The sequence below is a fragment of the Eschrichtius robustus genome, chromosome 20 (genome assembly GCF_028021215.1).
Source record: "Eschrichtius robustus isolate mEscRob2 chromosome 20, mEscRob2.pri, whole genome shotgun sequence".
NCBI classification, from domain to species: domain Eukaryota; kingdom Metazoa; phylum Chordata; class Mammalia; order Artiodactyla; family Eschrichtiidae; genus Eschrichtius; species Eschrichtius robustus.
In genome coordinates this window covers 20,910,427-20,935,290 of record NC_090843.1, presented here as the reverse complement: position 1 = coordinate 20,935,290, position 24,864 = coordinate 20,910,427, and the positions used below count along the sequence as shown (strand labels likewise).

General features: G+C 41.0%; 1 protein-coding gene across 5 annotated transcripts in view; it reads left to right on the top strand.

Annotated features, from left to right (window-relative positions):
* The window catches only part of STAT3 (signal transducer and activator of transcription 3), a 63,922-nt gene that overhangs the window by 16,652 nt on the left and 22,406 nt on the right, over nucleotides 1-24,864 (top strand). For 4 of the 5 annotated variants that reach the window (XM_068531438.1, XM_068531436.1, XM_068531437.1 and 1 more), the window contains exons 2-4: nucleotides 18,355-18,505; nucleotides 19,741-19,885; nucleotides 20,456-20,554. In XM_068531438.1, coding sequence (XP_068387539.1) covers nucleotides 18,378-18,505; nucleotides 19,741-19,885; nucleotides 20,456-20,554 — 372 coding nt within the window. In that variant the 5' untranslated portion in view covers nucleotides 18,355-18,377. Of the gene's footprint in view, nucleotides 1-18,354; nucleotides 18,506-19,740; nucleotides 19,886-20,455; nucleotides 20,555-24,864 lie in introns of those variants that run through there. The other variant, XM_068531439.1, reaches the window with a different exon arrangement.

Sequence of the window (24,864 nt, the reverse complement as noted above, 5' to 3'; positions counted from 1 at the left end):
CTTGGTCAGATATTGGATCTTTTGGACAGATCATCTGAGTTGTGTTTTGTTTTGTTTCCCCTCTGCTTCTATTTTCCATCTTTTTTGTTGTGGATTATATTCAAGGAGGTTTCCTTGGCTCTTTCAACCCATCTATTTAGTTTTAAACTCTGGGTGTTACTCTCAATTTCAAGAGTCCTTTCTCAGTTGCCATTTTCATCTTCATTTTTATCCTATTCCTGAGACATATATAATTTGTCTCTTTGAGGATATTATTTATAGTTTTGTGAAATTTTTGTATACGCCTAGTGTTTTCTGATTCCTGAATTCCTCTTTTCTTTTGTTCATCTCTCTCTCTCATGTTGGAGGTTTTCTTCAGAAGTCTAGTAGTTCTTAGTTAAAGTTGAATGGTCATATTTGCTTGTTGGGCTTCCCTGTGGGGTGATTGGGGGAGGCCCTGTTTGCCAGGGTTCTGGGAGCTTCTCACCTAATCTCTGTTGTTTTAGTTCAGTGACTCTCTTGCCCTCAGCTGTGCCTGGTGTCCTCAAGCCTGGACTTGACTTTCTCCAGACAATAAGTATTCTTTCTGTCTTCTGCTGGGTTCGGAGAAAGGTAGTTATCTGGAGGATCTAAATGCTTTTTATACAGATTTTTCAACCAATTCTCCTGTTTTTAGCCAAACTTCTTATCCCTCCTTTCAACCATACCTACCACCTCCAACTTTGAGCTTTTTCAGGGTTATACAGCATACACTTACTGTTCAGTTTTCTCAGCAGTGCTAGGCAGTTACCATCTCTCTGCTTTCTGGATTCCAGAATTTTATTGACATCTTTTGTCCACTGTCATCTCATTTCCCATTCTTTGTCCTTGTGGGTTTGTACCCATTGCCCCTGCTTTACTGTCACTTTAGAAGGCCTGTGGGTCATGTTTAACCAGAAGATCTGTGTCATGTCCTCTTGAGCACCCCTGTGTTTGCACATGCTGGTCCCGCTGCTTGGACTGGCTACCCCTTCCTCTCTAGCGTTACCAGCTCTCCTGCAGAGCTACTGTACCTTGGAAAGCCAGTGTACCTTGTAAAATATAGCACCATTCCATTTCCATGTAATTACCTTGTTATTTGTCTGCCTTTCTTTCAAAACTGTATCCTCCTTGACAGGAGGGACCAGTTTGGACAAGTCCCAGGAACACCATTCACCTTGGTATTTTGGAGTTATGTTCCAGGAGTACACCCTGGACTTGCGCATTCCTCTCACTCTGGCAGAGAGACTATGAATTCTCCAATTCTGTGTTCCTTGGGGCTTAGCAAAGCACCTGGGAAAGAGGCACTCAAATGTTCAGTGAACCAGTGACACCTCTACACGTGGCCTTCTAAATGTCACAAGTTGGCTAGAAAGCCTCTGAGGTGGAGATGTAGTGTATAGCATGATGACCATACTTAACCACACTGTATTGTATGGTTTTTGTTAGTTTGTTCATTTTTTTGTTTTGTTTTGTTTTGTTTATAATTTTGGCTGCACTGAACAGCTATGCGGGATCTCAGTTCCCTGACCAAGGACTGAACCCGCGCCACGGCAGTGAAAGCCCGGAATCGTAACCACTAGGCCACCAGGGAACTCCCTTGTATGTTTGAAAGTTGTGAAGAGAGTAGATCTTAAAAGTTCTCATCACAAGAGAAAAAAACTAACTTTGTGAAGTGACGGATGTTAACTAAACTTACTGTGGTAAGCATTCCACAATATGCACATATTTCAAATCACTGTGTTGTATACCTAAAACTAATACAATGTTATATGTCAATTATAGCTCAATAAAACTGAGGAAGAAAATAAAATAAAAGAAAACCTCTGAGAAAATGATATATTTTGTTTCTGTGCATTTTCGTCTACTGAGGTCACAGTTATGTGATAAACTTTTTTTTTCAGACCCCAACATATTCTTTGGAAGAATAGCAACTGTGACCCTTTTTTTCTGCCTGGATAGAAGATTTTCTCTTTGTAATCAGACTTTTTCCCCACTGTTCTAGCCGTATTTTTCTAGTTGTAAAATTGAAGGCTTGACCTTGCCCTATTTTGTGGTGGAAAGAACACTAGACTAAGTCAGGAGACTGATTATTGGATGTTGTTCCCAATGGTCATGTCAGTGGTCTTATTTCCATGCCTGTGAAGTGAAGAGGTTGGATTTTATATATTTTAAGAGCTCTTAAACAACAGCAACAATAACAACAACTATATGCTTTTTTTTTTTTTTTTTTTTAATTTATTTTTGGCTGCATTGGGTCTTCGTTGCTGCACGCAGGCTTTCTCTAATTGCAGTGAGCGGGGGCTACTCTTTGTTCCGGTGAGCGGGCTTCTCATTGTGGTGGCTTCTCTTGTTGCGGAGCACGGGCTCTAGGCACGCAGACTTCAGTAGTTGTGGCACGTGGGCTCAGTAGTTGTGGCTCGTGGGCTCCAGAGTGCAGGCTCAGTAGTTGTAGTGCAAGGGCTTAGTTGCTCCGCGGCATGTGGGATCTTCCCAGACCAGGGCTCGAACTCGTGTCCCCTGCATTGGCAGGCGGATTCTTAACCACTGCGCCACCAGGGAAGCCCACTACGTGCTTTTTGTTATTGAGTTGTAGTCCAAGTATCTTGAGGGTACAGCATTGAAAAGCAGGCAATAGATTTCCTGTGTAAAGAGATTTACTATTGATTCTAGGTTGGGTCTTAGACCTTTCACTTTGGGAATATCTCAAAATAAACTTACTCATCCGAGTGGTTTTATGAGATATCTCATTTCAGTGTCTGTATGTCAGTATTTAGTTATATAATTTCTTCGGTTCTCCAGTACTACCAACAGGCTCATGTCATGTAATGTCCCCTTTTAGATGGCGGCAGGGAGCTGAAGTCTCATTATTACGATTTAAGGAGTAACAACTCTACTGTGTAACAGTTTAGCTTGATAGGAAAAGCCTTATAGTAAAAAAGAATTTTTGTGATGCTTACATTTTCATATAAATTCTTCCGTTGGGAAACTGTACATATTTGCTTTGTCACTTATAGAAAATTTTTATGAATTATTGTACCTATTAGCTCATGCTTAAGGAAGACCAGCTTATGCCATTATGTGAAGTTAATTAGCTGCTTAAGGTATTTCAGTCTTTGCGCTAAAAGTATGTTACAGATTTTTTTAACTTATTAATTTTCATACCTTTTTTTTTTTTTTATGTCTCTGTTGGGTCTTCGTTTCTGTGCGAGGGCTTTCTCTAGTTGTGGCAAGCGGGGGCCACTCTTCATCGCGGTGCGCGGGCCTCTCACTATTGCGGCCTCTCTTGTTGCGGAGCACAGGCTCCAGATGCACAGGCTCAGTAATTGTGGCTCACGGGCCCAGTCGCTCCGCGGCATGTGGGATCCTCCCAGACCAGGGCTCGAACCCGTGTTCCCTGCATTGGCAGGCAGACTCTCAACCACTGCGCCACCAAGGAAGCCCCAATTTTCATACCTTTATTCAACAATTATTTGAGCATCCTCTAGGTACTGGGGAAGTAGCAGTGAACAGAAGAAAGTCTGTTCTCATGGAGCTCACGTCCCTAGCAGGTGGTGATGGAGGAGAGAAACAAAAAAGAAATCTATGGTGTATTGGATGGTGATGAGTATGTGAAGAAAAATTCCTCAGGGGTAGATGTGCTGTTTTAGACAGTGGTGTCAAGGGACATTTGTACAGAGACCTGAATGCAGTGAGGGAACGAGCCAGGTAGCTGTCCAGGGGAAGAGCTTTCCAAGAGAGAGAAGAAGGTACAAAAGGCCTAGGGCAGAAATGGGTGTGGTGTGTTCCAGAAGCAGAAAGGAGAGAGATGTGAGCAAAGGAGTGAGCAGTGGGAGAGGTCAGAGAGGCATCCAGGGCAAAATGGACTGACTCTCTGCTGGGCCATGGTGGGAGTTTGGATCTTCTTCTGAGTGGGTTTTGAGCAGAGGAATGAAATGATCTGACTTATATTTTGAAAAGATCTATAATGTGGAGAATAGACTGTAGAGGGACAGGAGTGAGAGCATCAAGCATCGGTTAGGAGTTTAGTGCAGTAGTTTAGGTAAGAGCTGATGGTGACTTGGATTAAGATTATCACAGTGGAGGTAGTGAGAATTTCTCACGTTCTAGATATGTTTTGAAGGTAGAGTCCACAGGATTTGTTAATGGATTGGATGTTGGGGGGAGAGAAGCAGAGAGAAGGAGGAGGAGGAGGAGGCAGGGAAGGAGGAGATAGAGGAGAAGGAGGGAGAGGAGTCAAGGCTTATATTAAAGGTTTTTAGTGTGAGCACATGCAAGAGTGGAGGTGTCATTTGCTAAAATGGGGAAGATTGGAGGGGAAGTTGGCTGGGAGAGGTTTTTTTTTTTTATTTATTTTTGGCTGTGTTGGGTCTTCTTTGCTGCACGCGGGCTTTCTCTAGTTGCGGTGCGCAGGCTTCTCATTGTGGTGGCTTCTCTTGTTGTGGAGCACGGGCTCTAGAGCGCAGGCTCAGTAGTTGTGGCTCACGGGCTTAGTTGCTCTGTGGCATGTGAGATCTTCCCGGACCAGGGATCAAACCCATGTCTCCTGCATTGGCAGGTGGATTCTTAACCACTGCACCACCAGGGAAGTCCAGGGAGAGGTTTTTAATGAAAGGGTTAGTTTGGGGTACATTAAATTTGGGATGCTTGTTAGACCCCCAAGTGGAGATATTGAGTAAGGCAGTGAGATAGAGGACTCGAGTTCATGGGAAAGGCTAGGGCTGGAGATGTAAATTTGGGGATTGTCAGATGTTATTTTGAAGGAGTGCAACTGGATGAATCATTTAGAAAATGAGTGCATAGAGGAAAGAAGAGATTAACTAGTGAAATAGTTTTAACAGCGAAGCCTTTCCCTTTAAAACTCCAAATTCCTTTCTCACGGAAGTTGGACTCTATCAAGATGGTATTCCATCACTATGTTAGTAAAAATGTTCTAGTCACCAAGTGCCATAAAGCAACTGAAATTTAGTAGCATAAAGCAGCAACCATTTTATTGTGCTGACAGATTCTGTGGGCAGGGATTTGGATAGCACGGCAGGGATGGCTTGTCTTTGCTCCGCAACGTCTGAGGCCTCAGCTGGGAAGACTTGAACATCTGGGGGCAGTTATCATCGGGAGGCTGCTTCACTCACATATCTGATGCCTGGGCCGGGATGAATCAAAGGCTGATCTCAGCTGGGACTGTACACCAACTGCCTCTGTGTGACCTCTCTGGCCTTGGGTTTCTCACAGGATGTTGGTTGGGTTCTGGAAAAGGAGCTTTCTGGGAGAATCAGGCCTTTATAGTTGCATATCAATACTTCTGTTGGTTGGAGCAGTCGTGGGCTTAGCTAGATTCAAGGACAGGGAACAAAGACCCCTTCTCTCAGCAGGAGTAGTATCGGAGAATTGGGGGCATTCTGATGTGTGTGGCAACCACCACAAATGCCCTTTGAATTTGAGGTTCTGCCCCCAAACCACAGTTACTTTGAAGGAAGGCGTTCTAACACAGGATCCGTGGATATGGATTCTCAGCCCCAGTTATATGGTGCTCCATGCTAAGTGACCAGGATTACCTTAATATCTCTTCCAGGGAAAGTGACCTGAATAAATTCAAGAAAAGGTTTTTCCTTCTCTTCAATAAGTGTTGAACTATATTGTGGGTCTGTGAAACTGAGATTCAGAAATTTAAGTTCCCTTTCTCCGCCTTATTTGTCTGTCTTAAAAGAATTTATTACTAACTTACATAGCATTCTAGATCAATGGATGCTTTTTGACTCTTTTATTTGGGCCTTGACCAAAGATAACAGTACCTACAGGCTTTTTTCCCCAGCAACTTGCCCTCCTCCTCCCTTTGTTGCCTTCAAGCCTGGAAATTTTGACGTGATGGTTTGCTTGCCCAACTTAACAGTTGCTTCTCAAAGGCTAAACTGCTGTTTGTAAAAGTTGGTGGCTTGCCTCTGATTCCTGTGAGGGTGAGTCCCTCAGCATTCAAAGCTCATTGGAAGGATGCTTTGCTTCTCTCTAGAAAAACCTCCAAATTCTAGGTAACCAATCATACAGGGTAGAGCTAATCTTGTTTTCCTAGATGCGGTTGCATATTGGTGCCATACTTTTCAGTATTGTAGCCATCAGTGAGTGTTCAGTAGGAACTTTTGCAGTGGAGGTGGTGTTTATATGTGTGAGTAAAGGAAGCTATAAAGGAAATACTCATTTGGTGTCTTAAATTTGATATCAGAATGATATGTGAGGGTCAGATGGAGGAGATGGACTCAAAACAAAAAAAAAGCCTCAGCCACATACCTAAGTACTGTGGGCATTCCGAGTGGAAGCAGTGGTTGGACTATGGGTAGGGTTAGGGAGTGCCTCTCCAGCGGAGACAAGAAAGGGACATATAATGCCACCAAGGGGAAAAACATTTTAGGCAAGAGCATCTTTGAGAAAGGAACAAAGTCTGTTGGGGGTGGAGGCGAGAGCGAGGGGGAGATGAGTTGACTTGACATTTTGAAAACCATCTTGAGGCCGGAGAGAGGAGCTGGAGGGGCCAAAGTTGGCTGAGGAGTTGGGGAGCCTTAGCCGGGGGTAAAGATTTTGGGTGGGACAGTATGAAGCTGGTGTATGGTTTTGTTTTTTTTAAATTTTTATTTATTTATTTTTAAAAATTTTATTTATTTATTTATTTATTTTTGGTTGTGTTGGGTCTTCGTTGCTGTGCGCGGGCTTTCTCTAGTTGCGGTGAGTGGGGGCCACCCTTCGTTGCGGTGCGCGGGCTTCTTATTGCAGTGGCTTCTCTTGTTGTGGAGCATGGGCTCTAGGCGTGTGGGCTTCAGTAGTTGTGGCACGCAGGCTCAGTAGTTGTGGCTCACGGGCTGTAGAGCGCAGGCTCAGCAGCTGTGGCACACGGGCTTAGTTGCTCCGCGGCACGTGGGATCTTCCCGGACCAGGGCTCGAACCCGTGTCCCCTGCATTGGCAGGCAGACTCCTAACTACTGCGCCACCAGGGAAGCCGTGGTGTATGTTTTTGAACTGGGAGAGTTGCTGTGGTTTTACTCTTATTGAAAGGTCACTGAAGGGTCATCCTTGAATTTTTCAAGCAGCAAAACTGAAAGAGTTGGTCTGCTCCTCAGAATACTTCTTACTGGACGCAGTGTGCTTGCCTGGGAGAATCTGGTTCGGTCAATGTAGCTGTAATTCATACCAGTGGTTTATTCATTCCATATGTTTTTTTGAGTATCTGTTAAGAGCTGGGCATCCTGCTGGATGCTGGGGGGGTGAAGGGGAGGACACACTGGTGATCAAAAGCCCAGGCTCTTCCTGTCCTCAGGCTGGCAGGCTGGCATAGAGGTTACAAGTGCAAGTTACGGAGTCACAGTGCTCAGGTCCAAGTAAGGAGAACATCGGGATCTTTCCCAAAGCAGTGTCTCCCTGAACAGCAAAATCGGGGAAGTTTTAAGCTAAGGGTACACGCATATTCATGAAGGGGCTTGGGCAGAGGGGAATTCAGCATAGAATTAGGGCAAAGGTCTACAGAGTCCAAGCTTTAGTTGATTGAAGTCAAGAGGGTCAACATCATTGTTCTATCCTTCACCTGGATGGGGGCCTTAGTTCCTGCAGAACTCAAAGATATATTATCATGTATATCTCTTGAGGAGGAACTAGGACTTTGCTTTATTACTTCGCTGTTGTTTGCCTGCCTTTTCTCTGTTGGTGCACTCCTGTGTTCTCTTAAGATCATTAATTACTGAGACCTGTTCAAGGGCAAGCATTGCAGCCAGGCGTAGATCACAAAATGGCTTAGGCCAAAATGGCTTCTCTTATGTTGAGAAAGCCATTCCTGGTTCACTTTCTGCAGGGACCCCCTTACCTATCTGCTTACAGACTTGTCACTTGTCTGCTTAAAACTCTACAGATCTCCCCATTACCCTTGGGCGAGAGTTCCTGTTTCTTCTTGGGGCTTACACCAGAGCCTTCTCCAGCCTCATCTCATGCCATAGTTTCCTGATGCGGTCTCCACAGGGCTCTGCTTCATTACAACTGCCTGGACCCCATCCTTGGGGATGATTATTCAGTACATGTAGAGTAAGGACCAGCCTCCAGCATCTCAGAGCCCCTCAGGTGATTGTGATGTGCATCCTGGGTGAGACCTGATCTCTGCTCTTGTTCCAAGGTTCTCAGTCTGGCCACACCTTAGCATTGTCTGAAGAGCTTTTAAGTATTGAAACCTGGTTCCCACCCTCAGCAGTATTCCCATTTGGCATCTGGTTTGGTTCCCGGGCATCTCTATTTTATTTTTTAAAAAAATCTGCCCTTGTAATTCTGATCTGCAGCCAGGGTTGAGAACCTCTGCATACAGAGGGCAGAATCAAGGAGTAGATGTTGTGGGAAAACAGATCCTGATTCTGGAGTGATTTACCCTTTCAGATCTCCAAGTATCTGAAAAGCCACTCTTCCGTAATTTATATTTTTCTCTCCTAACCTCACTTCCTGCTCCCCAAGTCATCTTCCTGGGCAAAACGTTCAAGTTCTTGGACTCCTCACACCCTGACTGCCCCTCCCTGAAAGTGTTTGTTTTTTAATGCACCATTTAAATTGTGATACAATTAGAATATCACTAGGTGTGGGCCCGTTAAGCTGGACTAATAGACCCTTTCATCCAAATGCTACATACGTCTGTTAAAATATCATTAGATCACACTGACTTGGTATTATGGTTGACTCATGCGTTACTTAAAATCAATGAAAACTCCCACTGTAGCATAGAGGTTAAGAGCAGGAATTCTGAAAACAGACTTATTTGGGTTAGGATTCCAGCTTCATGCCTTTACTACCTGTCTGACCTTGGGTGAATCACTTAAAATTCTGTGCCTCATTTTCCTCCTCTGTAAAATGGGTATAAAAATAGTGTCTGTCTCACAGGGTAGTCGTGAAGATGAAATGAATAAATAATTATGTCAAGTACTTAAAAGAGTGCCTTGCACATAGTAAGTGCTGTATAAATATTAGCAATAACCATTAGTTCTTTGGACTGCTCTTAAACCAAGATTCTTATTTTTCATCTTTTTCGTTCATTTGGACATCACTTGGTGTTTTCACCTTTAGGCTTTTAGGACCTGGAGCTATCCTTAGGTGAACTATGGGTAGAGATACTTGATCAGGGCACCACCCAACCCTCTCTCCCCTTCACTCACACCAAATTACAGTATTACTAACTCCTCCCTCAGGATGTTACAAAGACCCATTAAAATGCATGTAAGCAGGGAAAGCTGACTTTATCATTTAACAGGACTAATCCGATTATTTAATCTATGTTTCCCAGGGCATTGAGGAAATGGATTTAGCATAAGAAATGCTGATGAAAGGGATGCCACGAGGGGAAGGAACAATATGGCAATGAGGTGTACCCAGCACATATAGGAGGGATGCTGTACATCCGTTATTATTTTAAAACCTATATAACAATCCTTCAAAAGAGGGATACTTCCCCATTTTACTAAAGGAGAAGCCTGTTATGTAGTCAAGTAATATCTCCCAAACAAACAGCTGATAAATGGTAGGCAGGGCTTGCACCCAGGCCCATCCAAGGTCAAGTCTCTCGGTCCTTGGCTTTACACCACACCGCTTCAGAGGAGCGTGTCTGGTTGGCGGAGGGGACGTGTGACAAAGTGGGGGGCCACATGATGCTCAAATTTGGTTTGTTTTGTGGTCTTTTTCTGGAGCTCAGACCTGTTCTCAGGCAACTTTAACCATAAACTTCGCACTCAGTAATGGACAAAGCGCATCTAGTTGTGTTACTTTCAGTTTAGAGGGAATTATGTTTGTTATGCTCTTGTTCTTTTAATATTTGAATCTTTGAAATATTTGTGATCAAATATGCTGCCTATCGCAAATGAAGTTTGGAGAATATGTCCATTTTTGTTTTTGTTTTTTAATTCCATAACACTATTAGATTTGAAATAAGAGGCCTTGGCAATTCATAGTTTTCAGAATCTTTTTCTCAGAGGTAGCTGCGTGAGCACTAGATTTTGGGTAGTGCTTTTGGCTTTGTTTTTAACATCCTGAGTGTCCTTCATGGATCAAGGCACTAGGTTTTCCTTCCTTTCTGCTGTTAGCATTCCTGGTAGTCTCCACCTCTTACACTTAACTGTAAACCTGATACATTTTATTCTCTGTGTTTCTGGATTTAAATTAGATAACTATACAAAAGTAGTGCTAGTGATAAGACTTTACACATGTCAGGATTCGGAATGGAAAAAATCACGTGCTCAGCACAAGATGCTTGAACTTTTCCAAGAATTAAAGTGAGATAAGAAGAATGAGGGATAGTAGAATTTGGGGGGTTGAATGCCCTCCAGAGTATCATTAAAACTGTTCTTTCGCTTACTTCTCCGAGCTCTGCTCCCCAGTAATTTAGTACTTCTTTCTTGTATTCAATTTTGCCACCTTAGTAGGGAACTATAATTCAAGTTCTCTTATATCTCAATGTCCATTTTTTGCAAAGAAGTGTTGGTTTCTGACTTTAAAGCAAATCCTATTATTTGTAATTGAATATATTTGAATATTACAATGAGGTTAGTTCAAATTGGGCACTCAAGTGTTAATATTTTGTCTTTTTAGGAAATCAAAACTGGATCTCTGCAAAGACTTCTTATTGTTAAAGGCAAACATCTAGTCTTAAACTTTACAAAGGAACTATTTGGATTTGTAAGCAAGAAAATTATATATTTACTATACAAGTGTACTTATTTCGAATTATCTTTTTAAATTTGAAATTCCAAAGTCTTAATGTCTAGTGTAATTATCAGTGGTGAAATAGTTAAGCTATAATATTTAAGTGTGGACTCCCTGTCATTCGTTACACCTTTAATCCAACAGTGAAAATGTCATGAAGATTGAGTGTCTTTGTCTAGCATTAATTGCCTTTTAGTTTTTCTCATTTTTTTCCTCCTCGCTAATTTACTTTAAGGAGTTTGCAGCTACCTCATATTATTTTTGGAATGTGGTATGGCGAGAACAAAAAATTGGAGCTTATAATTATAAATAAATTCTGTGACCCTTAATGGAATTTTCAGGATTATATTGAAAACACTAATAGAAACCAAATAGTTGTTCTGTGGGCTTTAAACAGAAATCCAGTTGTATAGAACATGTTTACTATAAAATAAGAGTTAAAAGAGAATAGAAAGCTGTAAAAATCCTATGATCCTAACTTTCAGAAAGAAATAAAAAATATATATACATACCCTGAGATAGATTAAGAGGAATTATATCAACATGTCCAACATGTCAATTGTAGTTCTAGATAGTATGATGATACGATATGGGTGATTTTATCTTTTGGTTTTTGTTTTTGTATTTCTCCAAATTTTCCACAGTGAACATTATTACTTTTTTTTTTTTCTTAGGCCACACCATGAAGCATGTGGGATCTTAGTTCCCTGACCAGGGATCGAACCCGTGCCCCCTGCAGTGGAAGCATGGATTCTTTTTTTTTTTTTTAATTTATTTTATTTATTTAATTTTTGGCTGCATTGGGTCATGGTTGCAGCTTGCGGGCTTTCTCTAGTTGCAGCGAGTGGGGGCTACTCTTTGTTGCAGTGTGCAGGCTTCTCATCGTGGTGGCTTCTCTTGTTGCAGAGCACGGGCTCTAGGCGGGCGGGTTTCAGTAGTTGTGGCACACGGGCTCAGTAGTTGTGGCTCACGGGCTTAGTTGCTCTGTGGCATGTGAGATCTTCCTGGACCAGGGCTCAAACCCGTGTCACATGCATTGGTAGGCGGATTCTTAACCACTGCACCACCAGGGAAGTCCCAGAAACATCTTCTTAAAAGGACTGGTTTCAATAGAAATTAGTACCATTTCTATGTTATTTTATACTTTGGTTGCCTTAGTCACTGGGCCTTTCCTGACGGCAAAGAGGAGCTTAGTGTAGGCAACAGATAATATACAAGTATGAATAAATATGTTCTATTTTAAATGTAGGTATTTCTAATATAGAGTATGGCTAACACCCAAAGAAAAATCTTGGGACGCATTACAAGGTAGAACAGAAATTATCTTTAGATTGCTTTCTGTTCTGGATTATTGTACAAGCCTGGTTTTCGTCCCTCTCCTCACTTTCACCCCTGACTCACTCACCCTTGTCGTAAATCCACTGGTGCCTGCATGTGAAGAACAGGTGTTAATTTAAAAAGATGTTTTATGGAATGATGTAATGAAGCCTTTTGTAAGTCGTCTTGACTTGTGGTTCTCAACACATCCCTTGGTTTCTTTAGATTGAAGTGTATAAATGAGAACTGTGACTTGGACAGACCTTTTTAGTGATCTTTACAGTAATAAGTTCCCCGTTAAACAGTAGTCGTTTGCCTTATGACTTCTTGTTAGTAAGTTATCCCCAAGAGGTTGAGAAATTCCTCTTTTGAAAAGTCCAGAAAGTCTTTGGTGACTTGCTGTTTCATTTTTATTGTTCTTTTCTTTTCAGTTGTAGAAAACAGGATCACACTCACCTTTCCTTTATCTGCTAACATTTACTATCTGCGAACCTTAAACTGAGTAAACGCCTGCAGAGAATTAAGAGAATGTATTGCCCTAAGCCAGCCACCGTATGGAATGAATTGACTTCTCTCCTCTGCACCCAGAATGGTGCTGGGCACTCACGTTGTTGTGCAAATCGCTCTCTGTGTTCTGGAGTTCAGTGAAAGTGGTTATTAGGTCAGGCTTAGAATTATTCCATAGATAAGAAATACTTCAGTTAGAATTTAGTAGAGTCCTTCAGATTAACTTGTAATTTGAAAAACCAGAATTGAGATTGTGAAATAAAGTGGGCTTAAAAACAGTTTTTTTCCAGTAAGACAATTACCACAAAGCCAGTTGGCAATGGTTTTCGTAGACAATTTGGCTTCTGATCTCTTGAGGATCTAGAGTTCTTATGAAGAGCAATTGGTCTGATTGCCCTGTGGCTCCTGTTAGTTAAGTATGGTTTGTAGCTAAGCAGCTGGTAAGGAAATCACTGACTCTTTGTCCATGTTCTCCTTGAAAATACTACCTGCTCTTTGGCTTTAATTTAGAATGTTTTTTTAAAAATATAGAATAGCTATTAAGTATTACCTACAGTGATTAGACTGAGAAGTAGAACATAACATCAGTCATTTTTGGTCCCTTAATTTTATGGAAAATACTGTTAGCTGGTTTCTGGTTTAAGAAATAGCCCGATTATTATACTACTTACTAAAACTAACTAAAACCAAAACAACAAAAACCCTCTGAGTAATGGACTAGAAACGAATTGGCAAATTTTCAACAACTTGTAATTTTTTAATGGTATATGAGTTTGAAAATGCAAATATTCATGCATGACTACATTGTTAATCCATAATTGAGCAGGTATAGTGTGATGCTGCCTTATGGTTTTAACTTGGAACTTCAGGGAGCAGACCGTGATGGCTCTACATTTGTATCCAAGATCAGCAATTAAATAATTAGTCTATTTTATTTTATTAGTCTATTTTTTAATTGATTTATAACACAGGAGTTTATTATGAAAAGTAGGTGTCTATTTCTTTAAATCCTTTATTAGAACATGGCTTTTGGGTTACATAATCTAGAGCAGTAGTGTCCAATAAAAATAGAATGCAAGTCACATATGTAATGTTAAAGTTCCTAATAGCCACATTAAAAGAAGTAAAAAGAGATGGGTGAAATTCATCTTAATAATATATTTTATTTGGGGAATTCCCTGGCGGTCCAGTGGTTAGGACTGGGCACTTTCACTGCCGGGGCCCAGGTTCAATCCCTGGTCAGGGAACTAAGATCCTGCAAGCTGTGTGGCGTGGCCAAAAAAATATATATATGATATATATATATATATCTATATATGTATGTATGTATATGTACACACACATATATAAGTAAAACATATATACATATATATAAAATTTAATCCAATATATCTAGAATATTAACATTTCAATATTAGTGAGATATTTTACTTTTTTTTTGTACTAAGTCTTCAAAATCCAGTGTATATTTTACAGTGTATTTCAGTTTGAAACCAGCCACATTTCAAGTGCTCAGTAACCACATATGGCTAACTGACTACTGTATTGAATTATGTGGGTCTGGAGTTTCATACATTCACATGCAGTAGAATCTACATAAATTGGCATATTACGCAGATGTCTATGCAAGTCAAGTCCTGAGAAACACAAGGCAGATCCTGATGCTTTTAGCCTAGGAGGCAGATTTTTTTTTTTAATTGGAGTATGGTTGTTTTACAGTGTTGTGTTAGTTTCTACTGTACAGCGAAGTGAAGTAGAGTTCCCTGGGCTATACAGCAGGTTCTCATTAGTTACTTGTTTTATACGTGTTAGCGTTTATATATTAATCCCAATCTCCCAATTCATCCCACCCTCCCTTTCCCCCCTTGGTGTCCATACGTTTGTTCTCTACATCTTTGTCTCTATTTCTGCCTTGCAAACTGGTTCGTCTGTACCATTTTTCTAGATTCCACAAATATGCGTTAATATATGATATTTGTTTTTCTCTTTCTGACTTACTTCACTCTGTATGACAGTCTCTAGGTCCATCCACGTCTCTACAAATGACCCAATTTCGTTCCTTTTTATGGCTGAGGCAGATTTTTAACTTGGCCCTAATGTGAATATTGTAAGAGAGTTCTAATGGCCTTTGATTTCTTTTTTTTTTTTTTTTAATTTTATTGGAGTAGAGTTGATTTACAATGTTGTGTTAGTTTCAGGTGTATAGCAAAGTGATTCAGTTATACATATATTTATTCTTTTTCAGATTCTTTACCCATATAGGTTATTATAGAATACTGAGTAGAGTTCCCTGTGCTATACAGTAGGTCCTTGTTGGTTATCTATTTTATATATAGTAGTGCGTGTATGTTAATCCCAAATTCCTAATTTATCTCTCCCCTCCACGTTTCCCTTTTGGTAACCGTAAGTTTGTTTTCAAAATCTGTGTGTCTGTTTCTATTTTGTAAATAAGTTCATTTGTATCATTTTTAAAAATTAGATTACACATATGAGTGATAGCATATATTTGTCTTTCTCTGTCTGACTTGCTTCACTTAGTATGATAATCTCTAGGTCCCTCCATGTTGCTGCAAATGACATTATTTCATTTTTTTTTAGAACCATATTTTTATTTTATTTTTATTTTATTTATTTATTTATTTTTAATAATGAAACTTTCTAGGAGTTAAGCCAGCATTTTATTTATTTATTTATTTTTGGCTGTGTTGGGTCTTCGTTTCTGTGCGAGGGCTTTCTCTAGTTGTGGCAAGCGGGGCCACTCTTCGTCGCAGTGCACGGGCTTTTCACCGCCACGGCCTCTCTTGTTGCGGGGCACAGGCTCCAGTCGCGCAGGCTCAGTGGTTGTGGCTCACAGGCCCAGTTGCTCTGCGGCATATGGGATCCTCCCAGACCAGGGCGCGAACCCGCGTCCCCTGCATTGGCAGGCAAACTCTCAACCACTGCGCCACCAGGGAAGCCCTATTTCATTCTTTTTTTTATGGCTGTGTAATTCCATTGTATATATATACCACATCTTTATCCATTCCTCTGTCGATGGACATTTAGGTTGCTTCCATGTCTTGGCTATAGTAAACAGTGCTGCAGTGAACACTGGGGTGCATGTATCTTTTCGAGTATGGTTTTTTCCAGGTGTATGCCCAGGAGTGGGGTTGCTGGATCATATGGTAGTTCTATTTTTAGTTTTTAAGGGACCTCCATGCTGTTCTCCATAGTGGTTGTAGGCCTTTGATTTCCTGTTGAGAGTAAAATTCGACATGGTTAACAATGCTTCAGCGTGTAGCATGCGCTTCAGTTACTGCTTTCATTAACCAGTGTTTAGCGTACATGTACCACTGCCCAGGTAGCATCGCATCGGTCCTGTGGCAGGTTAATCTTGGGGGTGCGACTGCAAAGGAGTGGTAGCTGAAAATGCTCGGGAGGTGCCTAAGACATTGTTTAAAAAAATCCCAAGCACCTAGGAAACTTAACTTATTCCCCTCTAATGTTGTTGGAAGATTCAGTTTATTTATGGAAACATATTGGCCTGACTGGGGCAAATACCTCATTCTGGCATTCTCATCTCTTTGCTTTACTGAACTTTTTCACCAGTGGAACTTAAGCCCTTGGTACTTGAGGAGGGAAATACTTTAGATCTGTGGCATAAGTGTAAAGCACACACCGGTTTAGAAAACTTAGTACAAAAAGAAGAATGTAAAGTATCTCATTAATAGTTTTTGTATGATCGCATGTTAAGATGATAACATTTTGGTTATATTAGGTTAAAGAAAATGTATTATTAAAGTTAATTTTACCTCTTTCTTTTTACTTTTTTAATATGGCACCTAGAAAATTTAAGATTACATATGCGGCTTGTATTAGATTTCTCTTGGATGATGCTGCCTTAGTTTTTTTTTTTTAATTAATTAATTGACTGATTTTTGGCTGCATTGGGTCTTCGTTGCTGTGCGGGCTTTCTCTAGTTGTGGGGAGCGGGGGCTACTGTTTGTTGTGGTGCACGGGCTTCTCATTGCAGTGGCTTCTGTTTGTTGAGGAGCACGGGCTCTAGGCACACGGGCTTCAGTAGTTGTGGCACTCGGGCTCAGTAGTTGTGGCTCGCGGGCTCTAGAGCGCAGGCTCAGTAGTTGTGGCACACGGGCTTAGTTGCTCCGTGGCATGTGGGATCTTCCCAGACCAGGGCTTGAACCCGTGTCCCCTGCATTGGCAGGCGGATTCTTAACCATTGCGCCACCAGGGAAGTCCCTGCCTTAGATTTTTAATTGTTCCATTAAAGACTGCTGTGAGGGGACTGCCCCTGCTTTCCTGAATATGTGCTTGAAAGCTTGATCAGTTGATGCCACCTTTGCAGTAGCAAGGGGGTATGCTGTTTCTGTCCCCACAAGAAGGGGAAGGAGAACAGCAGCACAGCCCTCTTGAATTCTGTAAGGACCCCAGATTCTGAACAACTTGGTGATCATTTAACTTGCTGCTCTGAGAACACAAGACCTGTTGGTTTTGTCACCAGTTTGCCTTTTTATGAAAGGACCAGTAATTAGGTGCTTATTCATGCCTTCTCCAAGAAATAAATCAAGCACTCTAGTGAAGTGTATGTATTTGTATGTATTCTATCTTTCAGTAAATGTTCTCACTGTCCCAGAGAACCATCTCAATATACTTTGATGCATATATACCTTAGTCTTCGGCTCCTACTCATAGTTATTTTTTACAGCTTCTTATTTTTTTTAATTTTATTTATTTATTTATTTATTTTAATTATGGCTGTGTTGGGTCTTCGTTTCTGTGCGAGGGCTTCCTCTAGTTGTGGCAAGCGGGGGCCACTCTTCATCGCGGTGCACGGGCCTCTCACTATCGCGGCCTCTCTTGTTGCGGAGCACAGGCTCCAGACGCGCAGGCTCAGTAGCTGTGGCTCACGGGCCCAGCTGCTCCGCGGCATGTGGGATCTTCCCAGACCAGGGCTCGAACCCGTGTCCCCTGCATTGGCAGGCAGATTCCCAACCACTGCGCCACCAGGGAAGCCCTATTTTTTACAGCTTCTTAAGACTACTTGGTCTGTATTGGTATTTCCATGACCCAAGCTATTCAGAAAGAGGACTCAAGGTGGTTAGCTGGCCTGGCTTCTCCTTGAGCATTTCCCTGGGGTGTTCATGAACCTGGGGACAACCTGAATGCCTGGTTTTTAGCTTCTCTTCTTTCTCATCCCAGACTGAGAAATTTTAGAAACAAAATTAGTCTTTTTTTTTGAGTGGGAGAATCCCAGGCAGGTCCTTGCTTATGTGTTTAAACCTGTAGTCTTGGAATTAGCTCTCTGCCCTCCCTGAACACCCATATCCCACATTTTGTTCTTAGTTTAAAGATCAAACTTAGGTTTACTGTGTTTCTACCTCCCAGTCCACCTGAAAGGAGTGTAGAGTGGGAAGAAAGGAACTCACATCTGTTGAGCATCTGTTGTGTGCTAGACACCGAGCTGGGTGCTCAAGATGTATTATCTCAGTAACCCCGAGGGGTGGGAATTATGATCTCTGTTTGATAGAGGAGGAAATGGAAATCTGGAAGTTAAGTAATTTCTCAGCTTCACATGCCTCTGAGAGACAATGGATTCTGGAACGTGGCATCGTGCCCACATTGTCATCCTGGTTTAGGAGAAAGAAGCTGCGATGTGGTTCCAGAGGTAGAGATTTGAATGTGTATGTATTGTTCTAAACTGGGAGAAACATGGAAGATCCTTTCCAAAGCACCTTTTATCCCTAATCACAGGCCCGATGCCTGTGTTGGATAGATTGTTTCCCCTTACTGGGGCTTGTGGTGACCATATAAACCTTTGGTTTGCAGTTGTGAGCCCTGATTCCAGCAGAATGGCCCAATGGAATCAGCTACAGCAGCTGGACACACGGTACTTGGAGCAGCTCCATCAGCTGTACAGTGACAGCTTCCCGATGGAGCTACGGCAGTTTCTGGCCCCTTGGATCGAGAGTCAAGATTGGTAAGTCCTTCTTGAGAAACTCCCCAAATTGTTAGGTGTTAGTTTGAGGCAAGAGACGTGATCTGCTCTAACTTAACTCTGCGCTACCTATTTCATTGAAAAGCTTATGGGTACAGGTGACGTGATAAGAGAGAACAGAAGATAGAGAGGTCATTTTAGTCTTGTAAAAACGTCTTCTACATTAGAAGGGCGTCTGGGCAGCTGTCTTTGGCACACTGAAGCAGCCTGCTTGGTGGTAGATGCTTTGAAGCCTGACTTTAATCTCATTTGCTTGATGAGATGCTCTGTGTATTCTGACACTTCAGGGACATGCTCGCTCGCTCTCTCTCTCTCTCTCTCTCTCTCTCTCTATATATATATATATATATTTTTTTTTTTTTTAATTGGAGTATAATTGCTTTACAGTGTTGTGTCAGTTTCTGCCGCACAGCGAAGTGAATTTTTTTTTATCTGAATGAGAATTCTGTCGTGGGTAAAAGTTTGGGTTCGTACTTCTGATTCCCCTTTCATTAAGGGAAAGAAACACAGAGTCAGAGAAATAGGCTCGTTCATAGAGGAGATAATGGTACAGAATCCCAACAACTATTTCCTCCACTTTTTTTAAAAAAAATCATTTATTTATTTTATTATTTATTTATTCTGGCTGCTCCGGGTCTTAGTTGCGGCACACGGGATCTTTAGTTGCGGCATGCGGGATCTATTTTCCGACCAGGGATTGAACCCGGGCCCCCTGCATTGGGAGCGTGGAGTCTTACCCACTGGACCACCAGGGAAGCCCCTCCTTCACTTTAATGTATTTAGATCCACCTGTTAATTTTGGTTTAATTCAGGCCCCTGACCTAGTTTTTCCAGAATTTGGTAAGGGGCCAGAGAGGTGATTCAGAGATGTCAGAAATAGGCCACCCTAGCTTGGGATTGCTTATTTGCTACTAAAAGTCTGACCACAGAGTTGACTGAGAATTTAAAGCAAAACAACATACCTGTTCACTTCACTCAAGTATTTGATAAATATAGAACTATGACAGTGGCTAATAGTATCTGGAATAATCGTTCATAATTTTTAAATTGATGACATTTATGGTTGCTGAGCAAGATGCATCTAAAATGATGAGTGGGTTAAAGCATCAGGTTTGCCTTGAGTTTTTTCCTCCTTCTCGATGGTGATTTCTGCGTGCATGCATGCGTATGTATGTGTAGGTTTCAGAATCATTCTTTATCCTTCTTCCTTTTCCTAGGGCATATGCGGCCAGCAAAGAATCACATGCAACTCTGGTGTTTCATAATCTCTTGGGTGAAATTGACCAGCAGTATAGCCGCTTCCTGCAAGAATCCAACGTTCTCTATCAGCACAACCTGCGAAGAATCAAGCAGTTCCTTCAGGTGTGATGAGAACCTGAACCTGCAGAGGAGGGTTTTATCTTTCTTTCCTGAAAGTTTCTTTTCTCATTTGGCTAAATAATGAGAACGTATCTTGTACTTTAAATCCAAGGAGAAGTAACTAGCCCTTTGAGTATCGTTGCCTGAAATTCACTTCTTTGGTTCATTGAAATAATAATGTGATTGCTATGTTATGTTAGCATGTTAATAACACGATTGTGATGAGGTCAGATGACTAGGAAGATGACTCTTATTTTTCAGTGTTAAAGGTTCGACCATAAATGGATACTCCTTGACAAAGTCAGTTGCCTCCCTGTAAGACTGGGATAACACACTGTCCAAAGACAGACGACCAAGCCTTCTCTCACTGAAGTACTGCTCCTCATGACTGCCTTTCTTCTTCTCTTCTTCCCTTCATCTCCCACTAATGGCAGCCAGGCTCTGAGGCCTTTGCTGTGTTGTTTCATGTAGTAAATGTCATGCTTTCCCTAATTTATGAGGAAGTTAGCAAAGTTCAGTCCACATCTCCTTAGTCTGCTGCCACTTTTCATTCTCTTTCTCTCCTACGTACAGAGCAGATACCTTGAGAAGCCAATGGAGATTGCCCGAATTGTGGCCCGATGCCTGTGGGAAGAGTCCCGCCTCCTCCAGACCGCAGCCACTGCAGCCCAGGTGAGGCCTGGGAAGAAACAAAGCGCTGTTGAAATGTGCTTCCTTCGTGTGTACAAAGATGTGCTTGCTCTTCCAGGGTCTTTAGGATGTGCACTGACCTATGGGGAGAAGTGGGTGTTTGGGTTCTTTGGTTTTTGTTGTTGTTGTTGTTTGGGTTTTTTTTTTGGTTATTTTGGCTGTGCCACGTGCAGCATGTGGGATCTTAGTTCGCTGACCAGGGATCGAACGCGCGCCCTTTGCGTTTGAAGCACAGAGTTTTAACCACTGGACCACCAGGGAAGTCCCTGCGTTTTGTTTTATACAGTGAAAATAACTTTTTTTTCCTGCGTATAAAATTCATTCTACTTTTTAAGAAAAACTTTAAAACATTACAGAAAATTACAAGAAAGAAATTTAAAAAACAAAGATCTGAAATGTCCCTCACTCCTCTTTTTTTTTTAACATCTTTATTGAAGTATAATTGCTTTACAATGTTGTGTTAGTTTCTGCTGCATAACAAAGTGAATCAGCTATACGTACACATATATCCCCATATCCCCTCCCTCTTGCGTCTCCCTTCCACCCTCCCTATTCCACCCCTCTAGGTGGTCACAAAGCACCAAGCTGATCTCCCTGTGCTATGTGGCTGCTTCCCACTAGCTATCTCTTTTACATTTGGTAGTGTATATATGTCCATGCCACTCTCTCACTTCGTCCCAGCTTACCCTTCCCGCTCCCGTGTCCTCAAGTCCATTCTCTATGTCTGCGTCTTTATTCCTGTCCTGCCCCTAGGTTCTTCAGAACCATTTTTTTTTTTTTTTTTTAGATTCCATATATATGTGTTAGCATACTGTTTCTGACGTACTTCACTCTGTATGACAGACTCTAGGTCCATCCACCTCACTAAAATAACTCAATTTCGTTTCTTTTTATGGCTGAGTAATATTCCGTTGTGTATATGTGCCACATCTTCTTTATCCATTCATCTGTCGAGGGACACTTAGGTTGCTTCCATGTCCTGGCTATTGTAAATAGAGCTGCAAAGAACATTGTGGTACATGACTCTTTTTGAATCATGGTTTTCTCAGGGTATATGCCCAGTAGTGGGATTGCTGGGTCGTAAGGTAGTTCTATTTTTAGTTTTTTAAGGAACCTCCATACTGTTCTCCATAGTGGCTGTATCAATTTACATTCCCACCAACAGTGCAAGAGGGTTCCCTTTTCTCCACACCCTCTCCAGCATTTATTGTTTGTAGATTTTTTGATGATGGCCATTCTGACTGGTGTGAGGTGATACCTCATTGTAGTTTTGATTTGCATTTCTCTAATGATTACTCACTCCTCTCTTCATTGTCTCTTCCCAGGAATCCAACATTAATAGTCTGATATATATCCTTTCATACCCTTTTCCAGGCTCCCATAAACTATAGAAAATACACACATACACATTATATTTAAATTGTTTTACTTTTCTGCATCTTGCTTTTTTCATTTAATTATGTCATGTAAATCCTTCTAAGTCAAGTAGGATAAAGCTGACTCACTTTATTTGCTGCATAATATTCTGTGGTATAGATCTGCTATAATTTATTCAATTATTACCCCTTCGATAGATAGTCACTTCTTTCTGGGTTTTTTTTCCTCCACTGTAAATACTAGTGCAGTGCTTCCCTATATATCTTTATATATTCATGCTTTGATTTCTCTACTATGGATTTCCAGGCATGGAATTGTTAGGTCAAGGGGTGTGTGCGTGTGTGTGTATAAAATATATATAAATTTCTTATAGGTAGTTCTGGATTGCTTTCCCCAAAGGCTGTAACAGTTCACATTTGCACCAGAAGGATATGACAATGTATTATTCTTGGGAGCCACCTGGGGGATGGTTTGGGATTGAATCATTCAGGTTCATATGCATTTCTCTCTGTGGTTAAGTTTGAGAATAACCTCACTAGAGCTAGAGATACAGTTAGTTTAGGGAATAGGGATTATGTGATGCTAACAGGCCCATTGGGGGAACACATATTGATATATGATAGTCTATCTGTCTAGATCGTCTAATCTATTATGTGTATATGTGTATGTGTATCCTACTGTGTGCTGGTTGTTATGGCCCCCTGCTTTAGAGGAGGTTGTGGTCTGGGAGAAACAGAAAATCAAACAACTTTATAATGCAATAAAATACAAATTATTAAAATATGCTAAAAAAGATGAAAAAACTTAATTAGATCAATAACCATAAAAACATATTGAAAAAGACTTGAAAAAAATTACACTCGCCATTCCACCAAAAAAGCCAATAGGCCAGATGGTTTAAAAGTTTTAACAAACTTTTGTGGTACAAATTGTTCCAGTATCATTTAAACTCTTCCAAAGTGTAGGGGAAAAAAAGAGATGTTTCCAGCTTATTTTATGAGGCTAGAATAATGCTAATATCAAGACCTAAAAAGACAGTGTAAGTAAAGAAAAGGTTAGGATTTTTGAATCCTGCTTAGTATACAAAGCATGGTTTATATTCTAGGAATGCAAGGGTGGCTTAACATTAGGGATTCTATTAATATAATTCATTAAATTAGTAAGTTAAAGAAGAAAAATTGTATTTTTGTTAGATGACAAAATTTAGTGTCCATTCTAGATTTTAAAAATAAGGAACTTTCTTAGCAAAAAGAAGAATATTTGTCAGAAACCAAAGGGAACATGATGTACAATGGTGAAGCACTAAAGTAATCTCATTAAAAAGTTACAAGATTGAGGGTGCCTCCTGCCATTGATATTTTTCTCACAGATCCAGCCATTGTAATAAGACAGAAAAAGGGAGTGTTAATGTTGGAAAGCAGAAGACAAACTTTTAAAAAAACAAAACATAATTACTGGAACTAACAAGGGTTCAGAAAAGTGATTGTGTTCAAGATAAATGTTTTAAGAATCAGTAGTTCTCTTATACAATAGCAACAATAACCCTCCATTACATGACAGTGTAATGGAAGCAAAGATTGGATTCATAACAGGAAAGACAAATGTATATGATATGCATATATTATTGAAATGTATGATAAAACGTCTAGAAGGATATATACCGAAGCATTAATGTTGTTGGTTACAGGAGACTTCTTTAGTTTCCCTGAGGTGTTTTCTTTGATATCCTATAATCAGGGAATTTTTTTTCCTTTTTTTTTCCCCCTTCTTTTAAAAAAAATATGGTAGAATACACATAACATGAAATTTACCATCCTTTTTTTTTTTTCTTTTAGCTGTGCTGTGCAGCTTATGGTTGGGATCTTAGTTCCCCAACCAGAGATCAAACCCATGCCCCCTGCAGTGGAGGCGTGGAATCCTAACCACTGGTGCGCCAGGGAATTCCTGCATCTTAACCATTTTTAAGTGTACCATTCAGTAGTGTTAAGTTCATCACATTGTTGTGAACCAATCTCCAGAACTTTTTTCATCTTGCAAAACTAAAATTCTATACCTATCAGACTGTAGCTCCCCATTCCCCCTGGACCCTGGCAACACCATTCTAACTTCCTGTCTCTGTGAATTTGACTACTCTATGTACCTCATATAAATGGAATCATACAGTGTGTGTCTTTTTGTGACTGGCTTATTTCACTTAGCGTAAAGTCCTTAAGGTTTATCCATGTTGTAGCAGGTGTCAGAATTCCCTTCCTTTCAAAGGCTGAATACTATTCATTGTGTGGCTCTATCACATTTTGTTTATTCATTCATCTGTTGATGAACACTTGGGCGGCTTCCACCTTTTGGCTTTTGTGAGTAATGCTGCTATGAACATGGGTGTACAATTTTTTCTTTTTAAAGACAAAAATGTAGCAGGAACAAAGAAGAAAGAACATCTAAGTCTAATTGAGAGAGTCAAGAACGGCATCATACAGAAAGGAGAGGTTTGAGCCGAGACTCAGTGCTTATTGTATGGGCATCAGGCAGATGGTAAGGCGACCACAGTGTAGGGAGAAAGAAGATCGTGTTCAGACAGAAACAGGAGTGCATGTATTCTTGGGAGAAGTGTAGGAAGTTCAGCATCTGACTGGGTAAAGGAAGATAAGGTGGTCAAGGGCCACATCATGACAGTCTTCCTAGTTACTCATGCCTGGCAATTTGGCCTTGGAAGAGCAGTTTACCACAAGGGCCTTGGTCCCAGACCTCCTGGGTTTGAAGCCCGTAGATCTGCCACTTGCTGTGTAACCTCAGGCAAACTGTTGACTCTCTCTGTTCCTCCACTGGGAATGATAATAGCACCGACTTCATAGAATTAAATTAATTCCTGTGTGTAAGATGCATAGAACAGTACCTGACACATAAATGCAAAATAAATG